This window comes from Nicotiana attenuata, unplaced genomic scaffold (genome assembly GCF_001879085.1).
Source record: "Nicotiana attenuata strain UT unplaced genomic scaffold, NIATTr2, whole genome shotgun sequence".
In the NCBI taxonomy this organism is placed as follows: Eukaryota; Viridiplantae; Streptophyta; class Magnoliopsida; order Solanales; family Solanaceae; genus Nicotiana; species Nicotiana attenuata.
This window is the reverse complement of record NW_017675820.1, coordinates 16,410-39,223: the sequence shown is the minus strand read 5'-3', so window position 1 is coordinate 39,223 and position 22,814 is coordinate 16,410. Positions and strand designations below refer to the sequence as shown.

At 39.6% G+C, this 22,814-nt stretch overlaps 1 protein-coding gene across 1 annotated transcript; it reads right to left on the bottom strand.

Moving 5' to 3' along the window:
* Nucleotides 1-3,405: 3,405 nt before the first annotated feature.
* Nucleotides 3,406-6,598, bottom strand: LOC109220478 (universal stress protein PHOS32-like). The gene is made up of 3 exons (XM_019384948.1): nt 6,378-6,598; nt 4,604-4,820; nt 3,406-3,754 (listed from the first exon to the last, which is right to left on the bottom strand). Exons 1-3 carry the CDS (start codon nt 6,547-6,549, stop codon nt 3,667-3,669), a joined length of 477 nt encoding a protein of 158 aa, XP_019240493.1. The 5' UTR covers nt 6,550-6,598; the 3' UTR covers nt 3,406-3,666.
* Nucleotides 6,599-22,814: the final 16,216 nt, after the last annotated feature.

The following is a 22,814-nucleotide window of genomic DNA, read 5'->3' as shown; positions in this document are numbered from 1 at the left end:
TTCTTCTACGACATCGACATCCTCAAAATCTAGTTTGATTGATTGTAGGTGTTCTACTCTGGCCTTCTCCTCTAGCTCCTCCCCGTATTTTTTTATATCCTCCAGTATAATGGCAACTTCTACAGCCAATTCATACACATATTGGCTACTATACACAATGTCAACTTGTTGCGCTTTACAAGGTTCAGTTAATTTATTCGCTTGAGCCTCCAAGTTGTGAATAGTTTCCTCTTGCATTTGTATCTACCGTGGTTTCTCATCATATTGTTCCATATGGAACTTTAATATATCTTTGATCTTTTTCATGTTATCTTCCCTAGGTTCTTTATTCCTGTTATCCTCACAAGAAAAAGAAGAACCATCAGAGTAAGGGGTTGGGGGAAGATAAAAATTGTAAGCACAACCAAGAAAGTGACCATCTTGACCACCACAGTACATATCACACATGTTCCACACATAAGATTAAGTTGGTGCACACAACTCGCTCTTGGGAATATTTTGACAATTTTACACTAGGTGGTTTCCTTCACAATATGCATGAGGAGGATTGAAAGTAGAATTACCAATATCAAAACTCTCATAATTCCAAGATGCCATGTTTTTAAAATCAACAAATAAAACAGAAACAAAAAAAATCAAATACAAAAAATAAAAATAACTGTTCAAACTTGAAACCTAGCAATATGCACACCTACAGCTACACCGTTAGCTCCCCGACAATGGCGCCAAAATTTGATCACGCCCAACTATGCCTTATAAAAAAGACTAAGCGGTCGTTGCAAATATAATTCGGTTTACAAGTCCGGAGTCGAATCCCACAGAGAACTAAGGCTTAGCTACAACTGTTCAATATTGCTAGAAGACAAGCTCGAACAATTCCTATATTATAAATATTAAGATTCTTGTATCTAATTAACAAATAAATTAAGTTAGTAGATTAACACTAAACACACTACGAGTTGGAGACAGATAAAGGAGGTCTAGAGTTATGATTTCCCTTATTGTCAGAATCCTTCCCGCTACGTTTTATAAATTTACCTAAGTCTTCTCTACCGATCATGGGCACTCTGGCTATCGTAAATCTCTCCCGAGTAATTATAACAACATACTAGACATATTCTCCCAATTTACGCTAGCTGGCCTTAAATACATCTCACTCAGATCCCACCAACCTTTCGTTATCCTAATCCCACCTTTAAACCCTCCGTATTGATCCCTCATATACGTTAGGAGTGATGTTGTTCAACAACTACCTAAATATGCACTCTCTCCCGAGTAATACACGCTAAATAGGCACAGTCGATTGAGAGTACTTCAACTAACTGCATTAATAACGTAGTTGAACATAGAGAAAATACTACAGCAAATCTATATTAACGTAATAGGAAAATCAATCCTCCAAAAGGTTCCATCAAAACCCTAGATAACAAATTAGCTATTCATAATAGTATGCAAAACTACAATAGTAGAATTCATAACCAATAATGAAAAATAGGACGAATGACGTGAAAAATTCGTAGAAGAATTCTCCGCCTTGCTCCTAGTGTGTTCTTGCCCCCTTAGGTCGAATCTCCGGTCTCCACGAGGCTCCGCTCTCTTCCTAGGTTTAAAGTTATGTCCAAACTCGCTCTCCCTCTCCGTATGTCTCAAAACTGCCAAAAGTAACATTTTTAGGTCTATTTATATGTTTAGGACAAGGCCTAAATGTGTAGGTCAAATCCTAGTCAAACCGGGAAACAAATAAAAACCTTCAAAACTCGGACTGGGCCTGGCGTCGCTTGGATAACGCCAGCCTAGGCCTGGCTTTAAGCTGGCCTCACCTGGATAAAGCCAGCCTAGGCCTGGCTTTAAGCTGGCCTAGCCTGGATAAAGCCTGGTCAAGCTGGCTTTTGCCCGGCTTCTCCTTTTCACCGTTCTCGAGCGCACTTTCGACGTTTAAGTATCCCTTTTAGCTCTACTTTCATTTCCGATGCACCTACACATAAAATAGCCTCCATTACGCTCAAACAAAGTGTATTTTAACATTAAAGCATGTAAGCGCAAAGCATATAATGTGCTAAACCATGAATTCTAGCCACACATCAACAAGTAATATTTATGTGTTCCTCTTTTCGTCAACACATTTATTTTATGATAATTACGAGTTTGTGTAACTCTCCAACGTATTTAAGTGGCTTTATATTTTAAAAATAAAAAATATGCCGTCTTATGGTACGTTAAGAACAACATATTCAAATTTTGTTTTTGACTGATTTACATAGAATTATTGAATTTACATTATGAAAAACCTTAGATTATTTCACATCCCAGAAAAGTCAATTAATGAATTAATGAGCTATGGAATCTATTTGATTAGTATTAGTATACATACGTAGTAAACGTTATTATTATTGTGTTTAATTAAGTAAAAATAAGGTAAAATAATCATGGGAAGTAATGTTTATGTCTCCTTCTTTTCTTAATATACATTTTGTTAAAGATACAATTGCATATAAGTCTGTCTAACTCTCAACGCGTATAAAACAATTTTATATTTTTAAAAATCTTCGTCTTATGATATGTTAAGAACAACAAATTTGAATTTGTTTTTCACTAATTTAGATATAGTTATTGAATTTTCTCATATGGAAAACCATAAATTATCATATTTCGATTTCTAGATAAATGTTAAGTATTCCACATCCAAAAAATTCAATTAATGAATTTATGAGCTAAGGCATATTTATCTATTTGCTTAGTATTAATATACACGTACATACGTAGTACAAGTTACTGTTATTGTGTTTAATAAGTAAAAAGTGATAAATATACTGAAATATTTATAGATTAGTTTTAAGATTTGATCGCATATGAATTTCTCTAATTCTCCAATGCACGTTAGATTGTACATCTTATTGAAATATGTCATCTTATTGTACATTAAGAACAACACATATCGGAATTTCGTTTTTGACTAATTTAGATTAGATATTAATGTAGTTACTGGATTCCTCATTATAATAACTAATCCATGGATTATCATTATACAATTTCTACATAATTAATGAACCCACATCCAAAAAACTCAATTAATTAGTGAATTTATGAGCATATTGTCACTTTCAAAAGATCCTTAAAGCGTATATGTGCTCGAACAATTAGGTGGCGCATGTTTGAAATTTTTTGAGAATTTGAATTTGCAAACTCAGTTTTTGAAGTTTTGCAAAATTGTTGTTTGAGCTAAATTTTGAAGGGAAAAAAAAGGTTCCAAAAGCTAATTTTTAAGTTTTCAAATACTTAAAAAATGAATGTGGAAAATCATAAAACCAGCAAAATATCTGAGTAACGACTTAATTACATAGATAGTCTTAGCAATTAGTGGGACAAAAATGACTACTAATTAATTATAATAGCAGACAAATCATATTGAGTGAAGGATTATATTGTCATTTACTCGCATAGTACAAAGAATCCAAAATTCTGATCTTGTACATCTATTATAATAAATTTATTAAATATTTATAAATATATGACCGTCGACCAATTACTATTGCATATTAAATTGAAGTCGTCGTAGGAACTTATAAACTTTAAATCCAAGATCTAAGCCTCCAGCTAGTACTTGTAGTACTAAACTCAATCTTTTATAGATCAATAAAATCAGCTCCTGGAGGGAGAAAAGTTGGTTTAATTGTTTGGCTTAGGCTTCTTCACAATCATCACAGAGCAATGAGCATGGTGAGAGCAGTAGTCACTTACGCTACCCAAAACAGCCCTGTATAGTAGAATTATTGAAGAATTAATTTCAAACAATAATTTCTAGCAAAAGAAAGAAAAATCGCCCCCAAAAAAAGGAAATAGAATTCTCGAGTGGTTATGCTATTTTTTTATAGTCTAAGATTATGGTACTTTTTTAGAGTTTAATTAATATTCACTGACATCGTAAAACCATCAGTTAATTTTACTTGGCCGAACACGTTATGCATGCATGCTGTAAAATTAAATAATTGACTTTTAAGTGATAAACTTCCAAGCAAGATGAGTCGAGTATGAAAGAGCTGAAGTGATTATTAAATAATGAGGCTTGGAGATCCAGAATGACTTTATCGACGGATCACCGAGCAAGAAAGAAGCTTTACGCAGCATTTCATACTCTTTTTTATACTTCTTTCATCCCAATTTAATTACTTGATATATTTTTCTTATTAAAAGTCAATTTGAGTGAATCTCAAGTAAGATCAGACTAGATTTTATAATTTATTTTTGAAAATTAAAATTTGCTGCTCAGAAAATATCATAAAAGTTCTATAATTTGCAGTTCTACTCCTATTAAAAAGGTTAAAAAAGTTCACTTTAAAGATTTCGCACATAGTTCATTTAGTTTAAGGGCAACCCGGTGCACTAAGCTCCCGCAATGTGCGGAGTCCGGGAAAGAGCCGAACCACAAAGGTCTATCGTACGCAGTTTTACCCTACATTTCTGTAAGATGCTGTTTTCACGGCTTGAACTGTGACCTCGTGACCACATGGCAGTACGTAGTTCATTTAGTTTAGATCTCAAAAAAAAAGAAAAAAAAAAGTTAAAAGTGTCAAATTAACATTATAAATGTTCTTTTTTAGTATACCTTTTGAAAGTTCCATAGCCATGGCTGCCCATGACCAAGAGAGAGGCGTGATGCCTTTCAACAGCATCACAAATAACATTCCTAGCATCACCTTCAAGTATTTCACATGCAACATTAGCAACCCCTTTACTCTTGCTTAACTCTTTAGCCTTGTCAATAATTTTCTGGGCTGTCTTTTTTATGTCTGTTTCTACCATTGTGTACATGTCTGTTGTTCCTGCAACATTAACATTCACAAAAACATGTCAGTTTGTTCCTGAACAATATTAACAAATTATAACCCCGAAAAACAACCTTCCGGATAAGGTTAAGGTCTGCGACACAAGATCCTCCGCAGACCTCACTTATGATAATACACTGGGCATGTTGTTGTTGAACCTTGAAAAGTCATTCAATCATGGAAGAAAGCTCAGGGTATTAAGCTCGTGCTTGCTCATACTATGTGTAAGCTCTAGGGAAGGGTTGGAATATAATATTGGATCTGTTGTACGCAGTTTTAAGTTATATTTTGCAGGAGAAGTTATTTTTACAGTTTGAACCCGTGAACAAAGACATTGTTTTCCAGCTTTTTGCAAGTCTAATTGATCTAGTATTTCGACATAGAATATAGATATATTTGTAAAAAAAAAAAAGAAAAAGTAAAATTACAAAAAACATTAAATTTCTGACAAAAATACAATATAATGTGCTCAAACTATTAGATGTTTGGCTAAACTTTCAAAATCTGCGTATTTCAAAAAATTGCTTTTTGTCGTAAGTTTTTTTTTTTCAAAAAGTACTTTTCAATAGTAGCTAGCAGCTTCTGTCCAGCTAATCAACTTAAAATGCACTTTTGCTACTATTAGAACTGCAATTTTTATACTGGACCGAGGTTCTAAAAGTGATTTTGGAAAAAAGATCCTTTTTCAACTTATGAAAACAGTTTCTTTTACCGCTCAAAAGCATTTATTTTTCCTAAAAACTTGGCCGCACACCTCAACTCTATAAAATAAACAATTATTTGGAAAAATACACACTTTATTAAGCTTCGCATAAGCCTAGCCAAATTGTTAGTATATCTCGAAGATTGAATCCGTCAAGTTAAATTTTTAAGGGATCTTTATATAAATAGCTCACTATATTTATTATTTACTTTTTCTAATCATATACATAAATTATACACAATTATACACATATAATACATAAAATATGCATATATTATACCTCTTCCAGCTATTTTTAGTTTAAGTAGTTGGGTGTGCCGCTATTTGAGTTAATTCTTCAATTTTTAAATCTATCTCCGCTCTGCTCCTCCCAATAATGGAGGAAAGTGCGGGGGTGGGGGGTGGGCAGGGGCGGATGCACGCTTACCAAAGTGGTGTCACGCGATACCGCTTTATCGAAAAATTTTACTAAAAATATATATTAATACTGTACAGAAACGGATAAGTAGGAAAAATGACCTCACTTGACATAAATTGTATCTTGTGTGTTTGTTATGTGCTTGATTTTGTTCTAAGAGGCCAAAGGTTCAAACCTCAACTAGCACATTTTTCTTTTGCAAATATTTGAGAGAGCCTTTGTGGCTAAAAATTGTGGTGAAGTAGAATTGAACTCAAGAATTTTTCTAACTTATGACTCAACAAAATCAATAGACTAAGGCTATTTCTTGTCTAAAGGTATGATAATCAAAGTTATATTCCAGTTCTTCTATAAATTTCGATACCGCTCACAAAAATTTCTACGTACGCCCCTGGGGTTGGAGTCGGGGGGATAATACAAGTAATTGTAATACCTGGTCCAACAGCTCCTATAACAGAAGTTGGATTAGGTTTTGCATGAACAATGATGAGTTTAAAGCTGGAAGCTGAGGGAGAAGGAAAGAAATGATCGAGAGTCCATTCAAGGGCATAGAAGCTATGGTCACTATCATCAAGGGCAAAGATCATCAGTTGTTTCTCTGCCATTGCTATACACAAAACAAGACGAAAATGTTAGTCTTTCTATTTGGTTGAATTAATAATGATGTTATTGACGGATTAATTATATATATATATATATATATATATATATATATATTGCTATATTTTTAAAACTCCGATCCGTTAGAAATGGATCTAATTAGAACCTTTTTGGACATTAACTACCTGGTCAAGAACGGAGTAAAAAGGGTGCCTATCAGAGGAGCACGCGTCAAAAATCTATGGGCGGAGTTCGGGTTAGAAAATTATCGAAAAATTACACGATATATATAAGATAAATTTTTTATTTTGATATATATCAGATGTTGGATCTGAAGGAAATGGAGAGGATCTCCACTTGAGAAGAATTGGACCCAAATATTCGTATAAATTTAAGTAATATATATGGATAGTATAAAAAAAACTACACTATCAATGCAATATAATCGGTCATAATATGTTAATTAATACTCTCATCTAGCTTGCTATGTATAATTTATGAAGATTCACATGTGTAAGAAAATTGTATATGTAAGTGCACATTATTTAAACTCCTATTGTATTTAGGCAAAATACATAAGTTGATACTTGTATTTAGCATTTTCGGACTTTTTAAAAGGAGAACCTTTTGTCATTGTCGATATTACTGTGAAGTTGTATTGTTGCCTTTACGGAGAATTTTTTATAAAGAGATTTACTTTGTATTTGTAAACCGTGTGTAAAGGTAGGGTTTTATGTGATTATTGTAATACCCTTACTTTGAACAATGTTATATACTCTTGTCTTTGTCTTTACTTTTGTATTTATGTATTTCTTTATTTGTCTCCTTTTGTTTGCAGAAAAATGTCTTTTAAATTGATTACACTCAAGTGGTACCACGATGGGGTCTTAGTTCCTGGTAACTTTGCTCGTTATGTGGAGGGTTGTCAAATATTGACTTTAGATGTAGATGTGCATTTGTCACAACCATAAAACTGACTGGTCGTGATGGCGCCTATCGTGAAACTAGGCTAGCCGACACAAATCCCAAATCAAACCAGTAGTTCATAAAAGTCATTTTTAAGCTATTAGTTAACAAAATCTCATAACATAAGTCTAGACAACAAGTGCAGAAAAATAACACAAGCCCAACATCGGGGTGTCACAAGTCACGAGCAACTACATGGTCTGTCTAAGTGCAATAAGGCTATCATAGTCCGGAAATAAAGATACTAAGAACAGTCTGAGTAAGGTAAGAAGGAGAAGTGCAGGGCTGCGAACGCCAAACAGCTACCTTGCCAACTCCGAAGACCTGCTGAAAGAACGATCAACGCTCGCTATCGCGACCCGCAACTCCTGGATCTGTACACAAGGTGCAGGGAGTAATGTGAGTACGCCAACTCAGTAAGTACTAAAAGTAAATGAAAGCTGAGTAGTAAGAAATCAGATAATTCCACGTCATAGCACTACAACAAATACGGTACGTTTCCAAAACAATATAAAAATCAATTTTCTCATGAAAACTCAATTTTAGTAAAGCCTTTTAAAAACAACATTCAATAGTTTCCAAACCAGTGATGAAACAGTGAGTAAAAATGATGAAAACATAAATAGCCCCTCGGGCAAGACATGTATCATAAACCGCCCCTCGGGCATAACATCAGTCAGAACCAGCCCCTCGGGCTACCTCACAATCACTCATAATCGGCCCCTCGGGCAACAACATAAATCAAGATCATCCCCTTGGGCAATATCACATCACTCACACTAGGTACCCGTGCTTACTGGGGGTGTACAGACTCCGGAGGGGCTCCTACAGCTCAAGCGCTATCACAAACCATCTTGTGGCATAATAAATTAGGCCCTCGGCCTATCATATATCACAAAGCAGTACAACCTGCTGCGGCGCGCAGCCCGATCCCATGATATCCTCACAACACAGTCCCTCGGCCTTACTTAGTCAGAAACCTCTCAAGCCACTCGGGCTAACAGTAAAACAGGGTGCTCAGCCCAAAATATCATTTATGCATCAAATCATAATAAATAAGACTGAGTTATGAAATCAGTAAAACATACTGTGACTGAGTACAGTTATTAAATCAAAACAGTGAGGAATTTCAGTAAAGAAAGCCTCCTAAGGGTTCAAACAGTTGGCACGAGGCCCAAATATGGCATTCAACCTAAAAGATATTAATACTTTCTAACATAAGGTAATATCAAGTAGTTTCAGTTAAATACACAACTTAATAGTTTCTAAGGGACGGACCAAGTCACAATCCCCACTGGTGCACGCCCCTTACGCTCGTCATCTAGCGTGTGCATCACCTCAAAATAGTACAACGATGTGAAATTCGGGGTTTCATACCCTCAGGACAACATTTACAATTATTACTTACCTCAAACCGGACCGAACTCTAACCTGCAATGCCTTTGCCTCTCGACTCGGCCTCCAAATGCTCCAAATCTAACCAAAATCAGTATCTGTCACGACCCGAATTTCCACCCTCGGGAGTCGTGATGGCGCCTACTAATACGAGCTAGGCAAGCCAATTAATTGCACAATTTACCTTGTTACCCATTTTATATTCATTAACAATTTCGAAATAATAATATTTAAACAGCGGAATTTAACATAAGCGGAAGAAGGAAACAATAAGCTATCAACATGAATATCTAATACAACTGTTTGAGTCTCGACTACCAAGAACTGGTGTCACAGTTTCACAGACGGTCTAAGAATACTACAAATAAATGGTCTGAAAGAAATAAATACAACACTGTCTCTAGAAATGCATGAAAGAAACAGGAATAGTAGATAGAAGGAGACGCCAAGGCCTGCGGACGCCTACAGGACTACCTCGGGTCGCCTGATGATCAAGAATCAGCAATCTCACTGCGGTCCGAAGTCCACAACGCTGGGGTCTGCACAAAAGAGTGCAGAGTGTAGTATCAGCACAACCAACCCCATGTGCTGGTAAGTGCCTAGCCTAACCTCGGCGAAGTAGTGACAAGGCTAGGACCAGACTACCAAATAAACCTGCTTCGGGGAAAAACAGGTAAAAACAGAATATCAATAGAATATAAAGGAATCAAAATCCAACCGCTAACAAGAATAAAGAAAAACAAAGGCAGATTTCACTTTCTTTTCAAATCTTGTTGCAGGCGTGCAACCCGATCCCATTTCTCATATCTTGTGACAGGCGTGCCACCCGCTCCCATTTAGTTTACCTCGTGGCAGGTGTGCCACCCGCTCCCATTTAATGTATCTTGTGGCAGGCGTGCCACGCGCTCCCATTTCATGTATCTTTTGGTAGGCGTACCACCCGCTCCCATTTCATTATATCTTGTGGTAGGCGTACCACCCGCTCCCATTTCATTATATCTTGTGGTAGGCGTACCACCCGCTCCCAGTTACAACCAACAATAATCACAAGGAATCCCGGCAAGGGAACAAGAACAACATAATAACTTCCCGGCAAGGGAACATTAATATCAACAAACATCCCGGCAAGGGAACAATGATATCTCAACAATATCCCGAAAAGGGAACAATAATATCAAACAAACATCCCGGCAAGGGAACAATGATGATAATAACATGTGAGGCATAATAAACCACAACGGAGTCATAACAAAATTATAACACAAGACTCACGGGCATGCTTGACACCATCGTATAGACACTCGTCACCATACCTATACGTCGTACTCCACAATTAACATGTAGCAAATAGACACAACTCCTAATCCCTCAAGCTAAGGTTAGACCAAACTCTTACCTCGATGCCACGAACACAATTCACGATTCAATTATAGCTTTACCCCTTCATTCCACCACCAATTCGCTCGTATCTAGTCACAAGTTACTTAATTACATCAATAAATGCTAAATGAATCAACCCCAATGCATGAAAATGAGTTTTCCAAAGTTTTACCCAAAAAGTCAAAATTGCCCCCGGGTCCACATGGTCAAAGCCCGAGGTTCGAACCAAAACCCGATCACCCCATTCCCCCACGAACTCAAATATATAATTTATTTTGAAATTGGACCTCAAATCGAGGTCCAAATCCCCAATTTTTGAAAAACCTAGGTTCTACCCAAAACACCCAATTTCCCCCATGAAAATCATTGATTTGAAGTTGAAATCACGTTAAAAGATGTTAAGAATTGAAGAAAGTTAGTTAAAAATGACTTACAATTGATTTGGAGAAGAAGAAACCTTTGAAAATCGCCTAAGTGTGTTTATGTTTTGAGAGGATATGAAATGGGTTAAAAATTCGGCTAAGTATAAAAGTTGCAGGTCTCAGATGTGGGAATTGCGAACAGGGGTTCGCAATTGCGAACCACGACCTCTGCTATTATGGGAATTGCGAAACAGGGCTTGCATTTGCGAACCCTTCAGGAAAATAGGACCTTCGCATTTGCGAACAACTTGTCGCATTTACGACTTGGTAATTGCGACAACTTCGTCGCATTTGCGACTCGAGGTTGGAACAGGGACTTTCGCATTTGCGAGACTGAGCTGGCCTGGCTTCCTTCGCATTTGCGATCAGCCACTCGCATTTGCGATATCGCAGTTGCGAGCCAGGCTTCGCAAATGCGAAGCCTGCAGGCCTGCTATGCACAGCTGAAATGTGCAATTTTTCTAAGTTCAAAATGCACCCCGTGGCCTATCCAAAACTCACCCGAGCCCTCGGGGCTCCAAACCAAATATACACACAACCTCAAAAACATCCTACAGACTTATTCGTGCAATCAAATCACCAAAATAACATCATGAACATCGAATTAAACCTCAAGATCAATAAAATTTCTCAAAACTTCTTAAACATCAAATTTGCATTTAAGGTCCGAATCACGTCAAATGGATTCCGTTTCTTAGCAAACTTCACAGAATTGTCTTAAATCACATATAAGATCTGTACCGGGCGCCGGAACCAAAATACGGGCCCGATACCAACATGTTCTAATCGAAATTTATTTCCAAATCCTTTAAACAATTTCAGAAAATAATTTTCTTTAAAAATTTATTTCTCGGGCTTGGGACCTCGGAATTCGATTCCGGGCATACGCTCAAGTCCCATATTTTCCTACGGACCCTACGGGACCGTCAAATCACGGGTCCGGGTCAGGGTTTGTTTATCCAAAACGTTGACCGAAGTCAAATTAATTTATTTTATAGTCAAAATTTATCATTTTTCATAGAATTTCACATATAGGCTTTCCGGCTACGCGTCCGGACTGCGCACGCAAATCGAGGTAATGCTAAAAGAGGTTTTTAAGGCCTCGAAATGCAGAATTCAATTTAAAAACAAGTGATGACCTTTTGGGTCATCACATCCTCCACCTCTAAAACAACCGTTCGTCCTCGAACGGACAGAAGAAGGAAGTACCTGAGTCGGGGAAAAGATGGGGATAACGGCTCCGTATATCGGACTCGGACTCCCAGGTCGATGCCTCAGCAGGCTGACCTCTCCACTGAACACGAACAGAAGGAGAACTCTTCGATCTCAACTGACGAACCTGCCGGTCTAGAATAGCTACCGGCTCCTCCTCATAAGACAAGTCCTTGTCCAACTGGACAGTGCTGAAATCTAACACGTGGGATTGATCGCCGTGATACTTCCGAAGCATTGACACATGAAACACTGGATGTACAGCTGATAAGCTTGGCGGCAATGCAAGTCTATAAGCCACCTCTCCCACTCAATCAAGAATCTCAAATGAATCTAGGGCTAAGCTTGCCCTTCTTCCCAAACCTCATCACGCCCTTTATAGGCGACACTCGAAGCAATACCCACTCACCGAACGTGAATGCCAAATCACGAACCTTGCGGTCGGCATAGCTCTTTTTCCTGGACTGAGCTGTACGAAGCCTATCCTGAATAATCCTAACCTTGTCCAAGGCATCCTAAACCAGATCCGTACCCAACAACCGAGCCTCTCCCGGCTCAAACCATCCAATCGGCGACCGACAACGCCTACCATATAAGGCCTCATAAGGAGCCATCTAAATACTCGACTGGTAGCTGTTGTTGTACCTCCAAAATCTGAATGGTCCGCTCGGACTGCCCGTCCATCTGAGGATGAAACGATGTTCTCAACTCAACCAGTGTGCCCAACTCCCGCTGAACTGCTCTCCAGAAATGTGAGGTAAACTGCGTACCTCGATCCGAAATGATAGACACGGGCACACCATGAAGACGAACAATCTCCCGGATATAGATCTCAGCTAACCTCTCGGAAGATTAGGAGACTGCCACAGGAATGAAATGCGCTGACTTGGTCAGCCTATCAACAATGACCCAAACTGCATCGAACTTCTTCTGAGTCCGTGGGAGTTCAGTAACGAAGTCCATAGTAATACGCTCCCACTTCCACTCAGGGATCTCAATCTTCTGGAACAAACCACCAGGTCTCTGATGCTCGTACTTAACCTGCTGGCAATTCAAACACCGAGCCACATATGCAACGATATCCTTCTTCATTCTTCTCCACCAATAATGCTACCGCAAATCCTGATACATCTTAGCGGCGCCCGGATGAATAGAGTACCGGGAGCTATGAGCCTCCTCTAAAATCAACTCTCGAAGACCATCCACATTAGGCACACAAACTCGACCATGCAATCTCAAAACTCCATCATCACCTAGGGTAACATGCTTGGCACCTCCGTGCTGCACCGTGTCTCTAAGGACACACAAATGGGGATCATCATACTGCCGATCTCGGATATGCTCCAATAATGAAGAACGAGCGACTGTGCAAGCTAACACATGGCTGGGCTCAGAAACATCCAACCTCACCAATTGATTGGCCAAAGCCTGAACATCCAAAGCAAGCAGTCTCTCACCGACCGGAATATAAGCAAGACTGCCCATACTGGCTGACTTCCTACTCAAAGCATCGGCCACCACATTGGCCTTTCCCGGATGATATAAGATGGTGATATCATAATCCTTCAACAACTCCAACCACCTCCTCTGCCTCAAATTCAACTCCTTTTGGTTGAACAAATACTGAAGACCCTTGTGATCCGTGAACACCTCACATGCCACGCCATACAGATAATGCCTCCAAATCTTCAATGCGTGAACAATGGCTGCAATCTCCAAATCATGAACCGGATAGTTCTTCTCATGAATCTTCAACAACCGCGAAGCATAGGCAATGACCTTGCCATCCTGCATCAACACTGCATCAAGTCCAATACGATATGCATCACAATAAACTGTATAAGGCCCTGAACCTGTGGGCAAAACCAACACCGATGCCGTAGTCAGGGCTGTCTTGAGCCTCTGAAAGCTCGCCTCACACTCCTCTAACCATCTGAACTGGGCACCCTTCTGGGTCAACCTGGTCATCGGGGTTGCGATAGATGAAAACCCCTCTACGAACCGACGATAGTAGCCTGCCAAACCCAAGAAACTCCGGATCTCTGTAGCTGATGCTGGTCTAGGACAGTTCTTGACTGCCTCAATCTTCTTGGGATCAACCTGAATACCCTCTGCTGACACAACATGACCCAGGAATGCAACCGATCCCAACCAGAACTCACACTTCGAAAACTTAGCATACAACTGACTATCCCTCAAAGTCTGAAGAACCACTCTAAGATGCTGCTCGTGCTCCTCCCGGCTGCGGGAATATATCAAAATATCATCAATGAAGACTATCACGAACGAATCCAAGTAAGGCCTGAACACTCGGTTCATCAAGTCCATAAAAGCTGCTGGGGCATTTGTCAACCCAAATGACATCACCAAGAACTCATATTGCCCGTACCGAGTGTGGAAAGCTGTCTTAGGGACATCGGATTCCCTAATCCTCAACTGATGGTAGCCAGATCTCAAGTCAATCTTTGAAAATACCTTGGCACCCTGAAGCTGATCGAACAAATCATCAATCCCCGACAGCGGATACTTATTCTTAATTGTAACCTTGTTCAATTGCCGGTAATCTATACACATTCGCATCGACCCATCCTTCTTCTTTACGAACAACACCGGTGCACCCCAAGGCGGCACACTAGGTCTGATGAAACCCTTTTCAAGCAAGTCTTGCAACTTCTCCTTCAACTCTTTCAACTCAGGCGAGGCCATACGATACGGTAGAATGGAATGGGCTGAGTGCCCAGAGCCAAATCAATGCAGAAGTCAATATCCCTGTCGGGTGGCATACCCGGCAGGTCTGAAGGGAATACCTCAGGAAACTCAGGAACAACATGCACAGACTCAATATAAGGAACCTCAGTAGTAGAATCACGAACATAGGCCAAATAGGCCAAACACCCCTTCTCGACCATACGCCGAGCCTTCACATAGGAGATAACACTACGGGTAGAATGACCAGGAGTCCCTCTCTACTCTAAACGGGGTAAACCCGGCAAGGCTAAGGTCATAGTCTTGGCATGACAGTCCAAGATAGCGTGATAAGGTGATAACCAGTCCATCCCCAATATAGCATCGAAATCAACCATGTCCAGCGGAAGCAAATCTACACGAGTCTCAAGACCCCCAATCACGACTATACGAGAGCGATGGACTCAATCTACCATAATAGAATCACCCACCGGTGTAGACACATAAACAGAATCACTCAAAGAATCACTAGGCATAACTAGATACGGTGCAAAATAGGATGACACATACGAGTACGTAGACCCTGGATCAAATAACACCGAAGCGTCTCTATCACAAACCAGAACCATACCTGTAATAACTGCATCTGAAGCCTCAGCCTCGGGCCTGGCTTGAAGAGCATAACATCGGGGCTAGGCCCCACCACCCTGAACTATATCTCTAGGACGGCCTGCTGTTGGCTAGCCTCCACCTCTAGCGGCCTGAGCTCCACCTCTAGGGCCTCTACCTCCACCTTTAGCACCTCTACCCCCACCTCTAGCTGGCTGGGCGGGCTGTGGAACACTCGGTGCCTGAACCATGGCACGGGAACCCTGATGCTGAGAGCTACTCGGTGCTCGAGGGCAATACCTAGCAATGTGACTTGTGTCGCCACAAGTAAAACAAGCCCTCGGCTACTGGGGCTGACGACCCTGAAAATTCTGAAGCGGTGGTGCACTGATAGGAGCTGGTGGTGCACTGTAGGACCGCTGATCAGAATGCTGCATCTAAGGACCATGACCACCTGAAGCACCGTGAGAAACTTGAAGTGCCGACTGAAAAGGCCTAGGAGGATGGCATCTACCATACGAATTCCTACCTCCAGACGAGGTACAACTGAATCTGCCTGAATGACGGGGCCTCTTGTCCGACCCATGACCACCTCCTTGTGACAGAACCATCTGCACTCTCCTGGCCACATTGGCCGCCTCCTGGAAAGAGATCTCACTCCCCGTCTCCCTAGCCATCTGAAGTCGAATAGGCTGGATAAGTCCATCAATGAACCTCCTCACCCTTTCTCTCTCTCGATGGGAAGTATGATAAGAGCATTGTCGCGCCCCCTTTTTTCCCTCCTCGCAGCGGGGGAATCGGGTTTATGACATTTTGGGTTATGGGGTAACTCGTTCCTTTTGGGAACTGGGTTTTGCATTGAAGAGTCGCCACCTAATGATTTATGGTGCATTAGGACACCTACAAGGTTCAATTACAACTACATTTTGATAAACAGAGATAGGGTAAGGTCTTGAAATTATCCTAAGGGGAAGGTGTTAGGCACCCCTCAAGATCCACTAGTGTGGTTCCCGGCCAGACGAGTCTTTGTGAATTTGGTGCAATTAACATGTAAGCAGATAAGGCTCAAATAAGAGGGGATTTTAATACACAAATGCTTGAAAGTAAACAAAGTTTGAAAGAGCAATTATTAAAAGGCTGATTTTCAAAAAGAAGTCATAATATTTTAAAGACAAAGAAAGAAAGGGGAAGGCGGTCCTAGGTTTATTCACAATATGTATCGCATCAATGCCATACCCGATAATCACTCCTCAAAGAGGGGCTACATGTGGTATTAGCGCACCGGTCATCATATCCATATCTACCCTTCCCACCCCGTTAAGGTATTGCATGCGGATTGGTCTCGAGGCACTTAGGACTACTATTCCTAAAAGGGAGGGTGGACGCGGCCTACTCCACACTACCAATTAAGTAGTGAGAGAGGATCGGAGCAGCTTTTACCCGATTTAGGGTCGGGATCGATATCCACAGAGAGCTAGAATTTGGAATCGAGTATCTATCTAGTGTAGAGTTGCGTATGTGTTCCAAATTACACTTCTAAACATTTTTGAGGTTTTTGTTTACTTCTACTATTTATCAAACTGCAAAAGGTAAATGCAACTAGATTAAGCTAAGAGTTATAATGCTACTGATTGTTCAAATGGTTTAAAAGGCACTAGGGTAGTGACTTCCGCCTAGGTGGTCAATTGACGGGTACTTGAAATTAAGGTACGTTTGACATATTTGGGGAGTATGATATAACTGTTGCACGACTTTACCCACTCTACACCTCTCGGTGGTTTGAGTGATTTTGCCCGAATTGACTTTCTCAAGATCAATTGGGTATGCAAATTTGCACAAGCAACTAGGGTTCAAGTCGGGTATTACGATCTCTCGGTTTAACCCTTTAATTGGGGCTATCAATTCTCTTGAGTACGTCCCAATTCCTTGTTGGACTAATTCTAGAGACTTAGGCTCTCTTTCGCAAGAAGAGCAAAAGTCAACTAAACACAAACTAGTGTTTGCAACCACTAATTTAACAATTAAACATGGAATTAGCCCAAATATCAAACACCCATAGTCAGTCAAGCCCTAAAATACAATACCCATCAATTACCCACACTAGGGTTGAGCCACAACCCTAGCTTATGGGTCTAGCTGCTCATAATTAGAGAAGAAAAACAAGAAATAGATGAAGGAAAACTCATATTAATTGATTACTAAGATAAACACAAAGATTCAATGATGAAATGTAGATAAAATTGCCCAAAATAGTTGAAAATATCGAAACCACGAGCGCAGCTCTTGACTGGATCTATCTGCTTGACCTAAAAATGGAAAAGAAGCTATTTATACTAAGCTAAAAATTCTGGACAAAAATGCTCCTGCGGGGTTAGTGCGGACCGCACAAAATGGACCGCGGTCCGCACTAGGGCTTTGGACTTGAAAAACTGCTCTCTGAACCTTGGCCTCGTTCAACCTCCTTTGATGTTCCAAGGAGGGTTTTGCATCATCTTCCAGAATAATCTTGTGCATACAAAATGCAGGGCTTGTTCCCCGAATATCAGCTAGAGTCCATCCAATTGCCTTTTTCTGCTTTTTGAGCACTGCCAATGTGGCATCTACCTGCATGTTAGTAAGACAAGAGGAAAGAATAACTGGTAAAGTTTAATTAGAGCCCAAGAATTCATTCCTGAGGTGTGGAGGTAATGGCTTCAACTCCAACACCGGGGGTTCCTCAATTGAAGGCTTCGTTGGAGGGGTCTTTCTATTTTCAAGATCCAAAGAGAGTTTCCTAGGCTCATAAGAATAAGAGCCCATTCCATGTAAAGTATTCACGCACTCCACTCGGCCCTCATCATCATTGACATCAAGATTCAACAATACGCCCTCCAAAGGGTCCTCAACATTGATCATTGCACTAGTTATCACAGCCGTGACTAGATCCACAAATGAGCATACTTCGGTACAATTGGGCTGCTTCATTGACTTGCACACATGAAAAACGACCTTTTCATCACCCGCCCTGAAAGTGAGTTGAGTTCCCCTGCTTCCAAATCCACTAGAGCCTTCCCCGTAGCAAGGAAAGGTCTCCCTAATATGATCAGGACCTCATAATCTACCTCACAATCCAAGATCACAAAATCAGCTGGCAAGATAAATTTGTCCACCCGGACGAGCACATCATCAACAATACCCAATGGTCGCTTCATTGATCTGTCTGCCATTTGCAATCACATGGAAGTTGTCCTCGGTGGCCCAATACCCAAAGTCTTGAAAACTGAGTAGGGCATTAAGTTGATGCTTGCCCCAAGATCACATAAAGCTTTAGCAAAGTCTGCACTCCCTATAGTGCAAGGGATAGTGAAAGCACCGGGATCCTCTAATTTCGGAGCCATTGAATGTACTATAGCACTAACTTGGTGGGTCATCTTGATAGTTTCACAGTCCATGGATCTTTTCTTTGTCACCAAATCTTTCATGAATTTTAGCNGTTTTCATCGATTTTCCTTACATGAGCTCATTCATATTCAATCTGTATCTTAACTATGTTGTTGCTTTATTACTTGGTTATTTCTTGTTCTATTTGTGCTTCTATTATTTTAACTATTGGTTGTAAATTTTTTATCCTTCTGATGTTGGTCTTACATTGATGCTCTCTCCATTGTTAGCTTTATGTTATATCCCGCACAGACTTACATATCTGGTAGGTGTCTTGATCTGGCCTCGTCACTACTCTACCGAGGTTAGACTTGATACTTACTAGGTACCACTGTGGCGTACTCAAGCTATGCTTCTGCATATTTTTGTGCAGATCCAGGTACTTTTGATCGAGTTGGTTTTGAGACTTATGTTTTGCGGCTGGAGACTTCACGGTATACCTGCTCGACGTTTGCAGGCCCCAAAGTCACCTTCTGTTGTCTTTTATTTTACTATTATTTCGGAACAGTGATGTACTTGGTATTCCTAACTACTCTTAGGGAAGCTTATGACTTGTACTACCGGTTTCGGGATTTTATGACCGATGTTGGCTCAACTATATTGTTTCAGTTATTGTTCAATGTATTTCAGTTAAGTTAATTAAATTTCATTAATAATCAGCATGTGTTAGGCTTACCTAGTCTTAGAGACTAAATGCCATCACGACACCCTAAGGTAAAAAATTCGGGTCGTGGCACAACTTGACTAATCTTTGAATCTAAATTAGATTATATTAACTCGATATTTTAAAGTTAAAAGTTATATATTTAAAAACTATATGAAAAGTACTATTAGTTATAATATTTCTCATCCCAATATGATAAAAAAAATACTTTAAAATATTGGTCAAGGTTTACACATTTTGAATCTTAAAAAGCAAAAATATTCACATAAACTTAAACGGATGAAGTAAGAAATAGATTTTAGATCAGGCGGGAGCTGATGTCCATATACGAATGCGCTAACAGCATCTTACTCGAATTATGTATGGCTTTTATACGAAATCCAGCCATCGTTGTCAGAAAGAGAGAGACAGAGAGAGTATATTTTTGTGCTCAGGTGACGAATATAGGATATTCTTATCTAGGAGTAGAAGCTTTATTGGTGAATCTACTAAAATTCTTTTTAAGACGTGCCAGCCATCCTGTTGGCGTAAGATGGAAAAGCTGACAACTCAGAATTTCTAAAATCCAATACGAATATGATGAAACACTGCATGTTGGGAAACTTGCAGGACAGTTCATACATGTGAAAATGCTATCTTAGTTCATGGATCATCTTTCAGCATGATGCCTTGATATATGATGGTAGGCTAGAATTTCGTATTTAGTTGCTTATTGTACTCTAATTTATTGCACTTTAATTGTGTTTGAGCTTTAATCGCTAGTGTTTTATACTTGTTGTGTGTTTTATGCCTTGTAGGAGTTATTCCGAGTCATATATATGTTATGAAGCAAATTCGAGCTAATTGGAGCTTTGAAGTCTAAGTAAAAGCCCAAGGATTAAATCGGGATCAAGTTCGGGGGTCGAGAACCACGTCTGGACTTCTAAAATCAAGCAAACATGCATACTCTGAGAAATTTACACAGCCACGACATGTGGGGCGGCGCGTGGTGCACCGTGGCTGTGCATTTTTGCTACCTGGTGACTTTTACATGGTCCTTGATAAACCCCACTAACACCCTGTGTGGCGCGCCGCCCCGTGCGGTGCTCCTGTGCAAATTTTACAGAGCCAATATCCTATTTCGGCTAGGAAAAAGGGGTTTCGTCTGGGCCCGACCCTACTCGGTATAAAGACATGAAAAAAAAATGCTATGTTTGGGACTTTTGACACATAATCGACCTAAATAGGCTAAGGAAGAGTTGGAGGAGCCAAAGCACAAGGATTTCATCATTCCTTCCTCACTCAAGGCCCGAGTTTGGATTGAATTCATATTTTCCTATATTTTTATCATATTTGTGATGAATTACTCCATGTCTATGGACTAGTTTCCTTTAGGGTTTGATAGATTTGGTGTATTGATGATTGTTTGTGGATTATAACTCTGGTTTTATATATTGAAGCATTTTTGGATGATTTAACTGTTGCATCTATATTCACTTGTTCATGTAATCGAGAAAGGCATAACATGTGATATCGTTGCATTATATTGTTGGTTGAATTCATTAATTCATCTTAGTAATCGGAAGAGGCTTGTTGAATCATTGATTATACCTAGTTAGGAGGATAATCGGGAGAGGTTCTCCTAATGACCAATCCACTATGCATTCTTGCATATCTTCACAGAGCTTAAATTGGTTCCTCTCGCAAGGTTGAGACTTAATCGAGAGAGGAGTTTCTACTAAATAATTGAACTAATAATTAAGTGAATTTGAGAGACTCACTTGAATATTAGAAGTGAATTATCTAGGGTTAAATCCCAGACAATTATCTTGCACCTATCCTATCAAAACCCTATCTTCTCCCATTGATATCTTTCTTTGCTTATTCCTTGCTTCGATTGTCATTAATCAACTGCTATAGATTCTTAGTTAATTTTAGTATTAATATCATAAATCTCAATTGTTGATCATCTTGAATAGCAATTTAGCTACAAACTACGATAATATTGCTTAACTTCAATCCCTGTTGATACGATATTTTACTATACTATATTTGACTAGCGAGCATAATTTTAAGTGGTGTTTTGTGCTAGTCAAATTTTGGCGCGGTTGTCGGGGATTGGAAATCAATAGTGTTTGTCAATTACCCACACTAGGGTTGAGCCACAACCCTAGCTTATGGGTCTAGCTGCTCATATTTAGAGAAGAAAAATAAGAAATAGATGAAGGAAAACTCATATTAATTGATTACTAAGATAAACACAAAGATTCAATGATGAAATGTAGATAAAATTGCCCAAAATAGTTGAAAATATCGAAACCACGAGCGCAGCTCTTGACTGAATCTATCTGCTTGACCTAAAAATGGAAAAGAAGCTATTCATACTAAGCTGACAATTCTGGACAAAAATGCCCCTGCGGGGTTAGTGCGGACCGCACAAAATGGACCGCGGTCCGCACTAGGGCTTTGGACTTGAAAAACTGCTCTCTGAACCTTGGCATTGCGGACCGCAGAGAATGGACTGCGGCTGCGGAGGCTTCTAGTGCGGTCCGCATAAAAAGGACCGCGGGCCGCATTGGCTTGACATCCTGAAATTGCATCTCTCTGATCTTGTGTTCGTCGGAAGGTGAAAAATCTAAGGCGACACACAAAACACATAGGACCGCACATTAAAAGGGGAAGCACGTAAACACTAAAGGCTCACATATACCTCCTCAAACAAAGCAATCAAATAGCATGACTCAAACAACAAGCAGGGTTTGAAAATATTAAGGCAAAAGGGGGTTTAAGTTGTTGAAGCAGACCAATTTATTACATAACTCAGATAAGAAGTCCGAATCAGGCATGCCTGCTAGTTGTAGCAATTATTAATTATCAGAAACGGGCTCAGTTTTATTTATTGTTATTATCTAAGGTTTGCTTAAGTGTTTGAGGCAGAATCCTATGAGCATGGTATCTATTACTGATTCAGAATGTGGCAAAGCAGTAACAAACTTAAAAAAATGAGCGGCTTGAAATCCTATAGGCATGCTTGCTAAACTGTATTAAATAGAGGATTAAATTATTTAAAACTGGTTCGGAATAGACTGATTTTAAATTAGACCAGTCTCAGATTCTACAGATGATGGCATCCATTATTGCTGGTTTTAATTCCTATAGACATGATATCTAGTGTTTTGAATTCCTATAGACATGATATCTAGTGTTTTTAATTCCTATAGACATGATATCTAGTGTTTTTAATTCCTATAGACATTATATCTAGTTGAACGAGAAATGGAAACAGGCAGGTTTTCACTTGGAATTCCTATTGGCATGATCTCTATATATTGTACTGATCTTAACCTTATAAACAAGATACTCATTTGTAGCCGTTTAGATCCTAAAGCATGATGTCTAAGTGGTAACAAGCGTGCAGAATTTAAAATAAAGTCCTATAGGCAGGTTATCTAGGTGTGAAGTTGAACATGCAGAAATTTAAATGAAACCCTATAGGCATGGCATCTAAAATGCAGAATTGAACATGCAGGATGTAAAA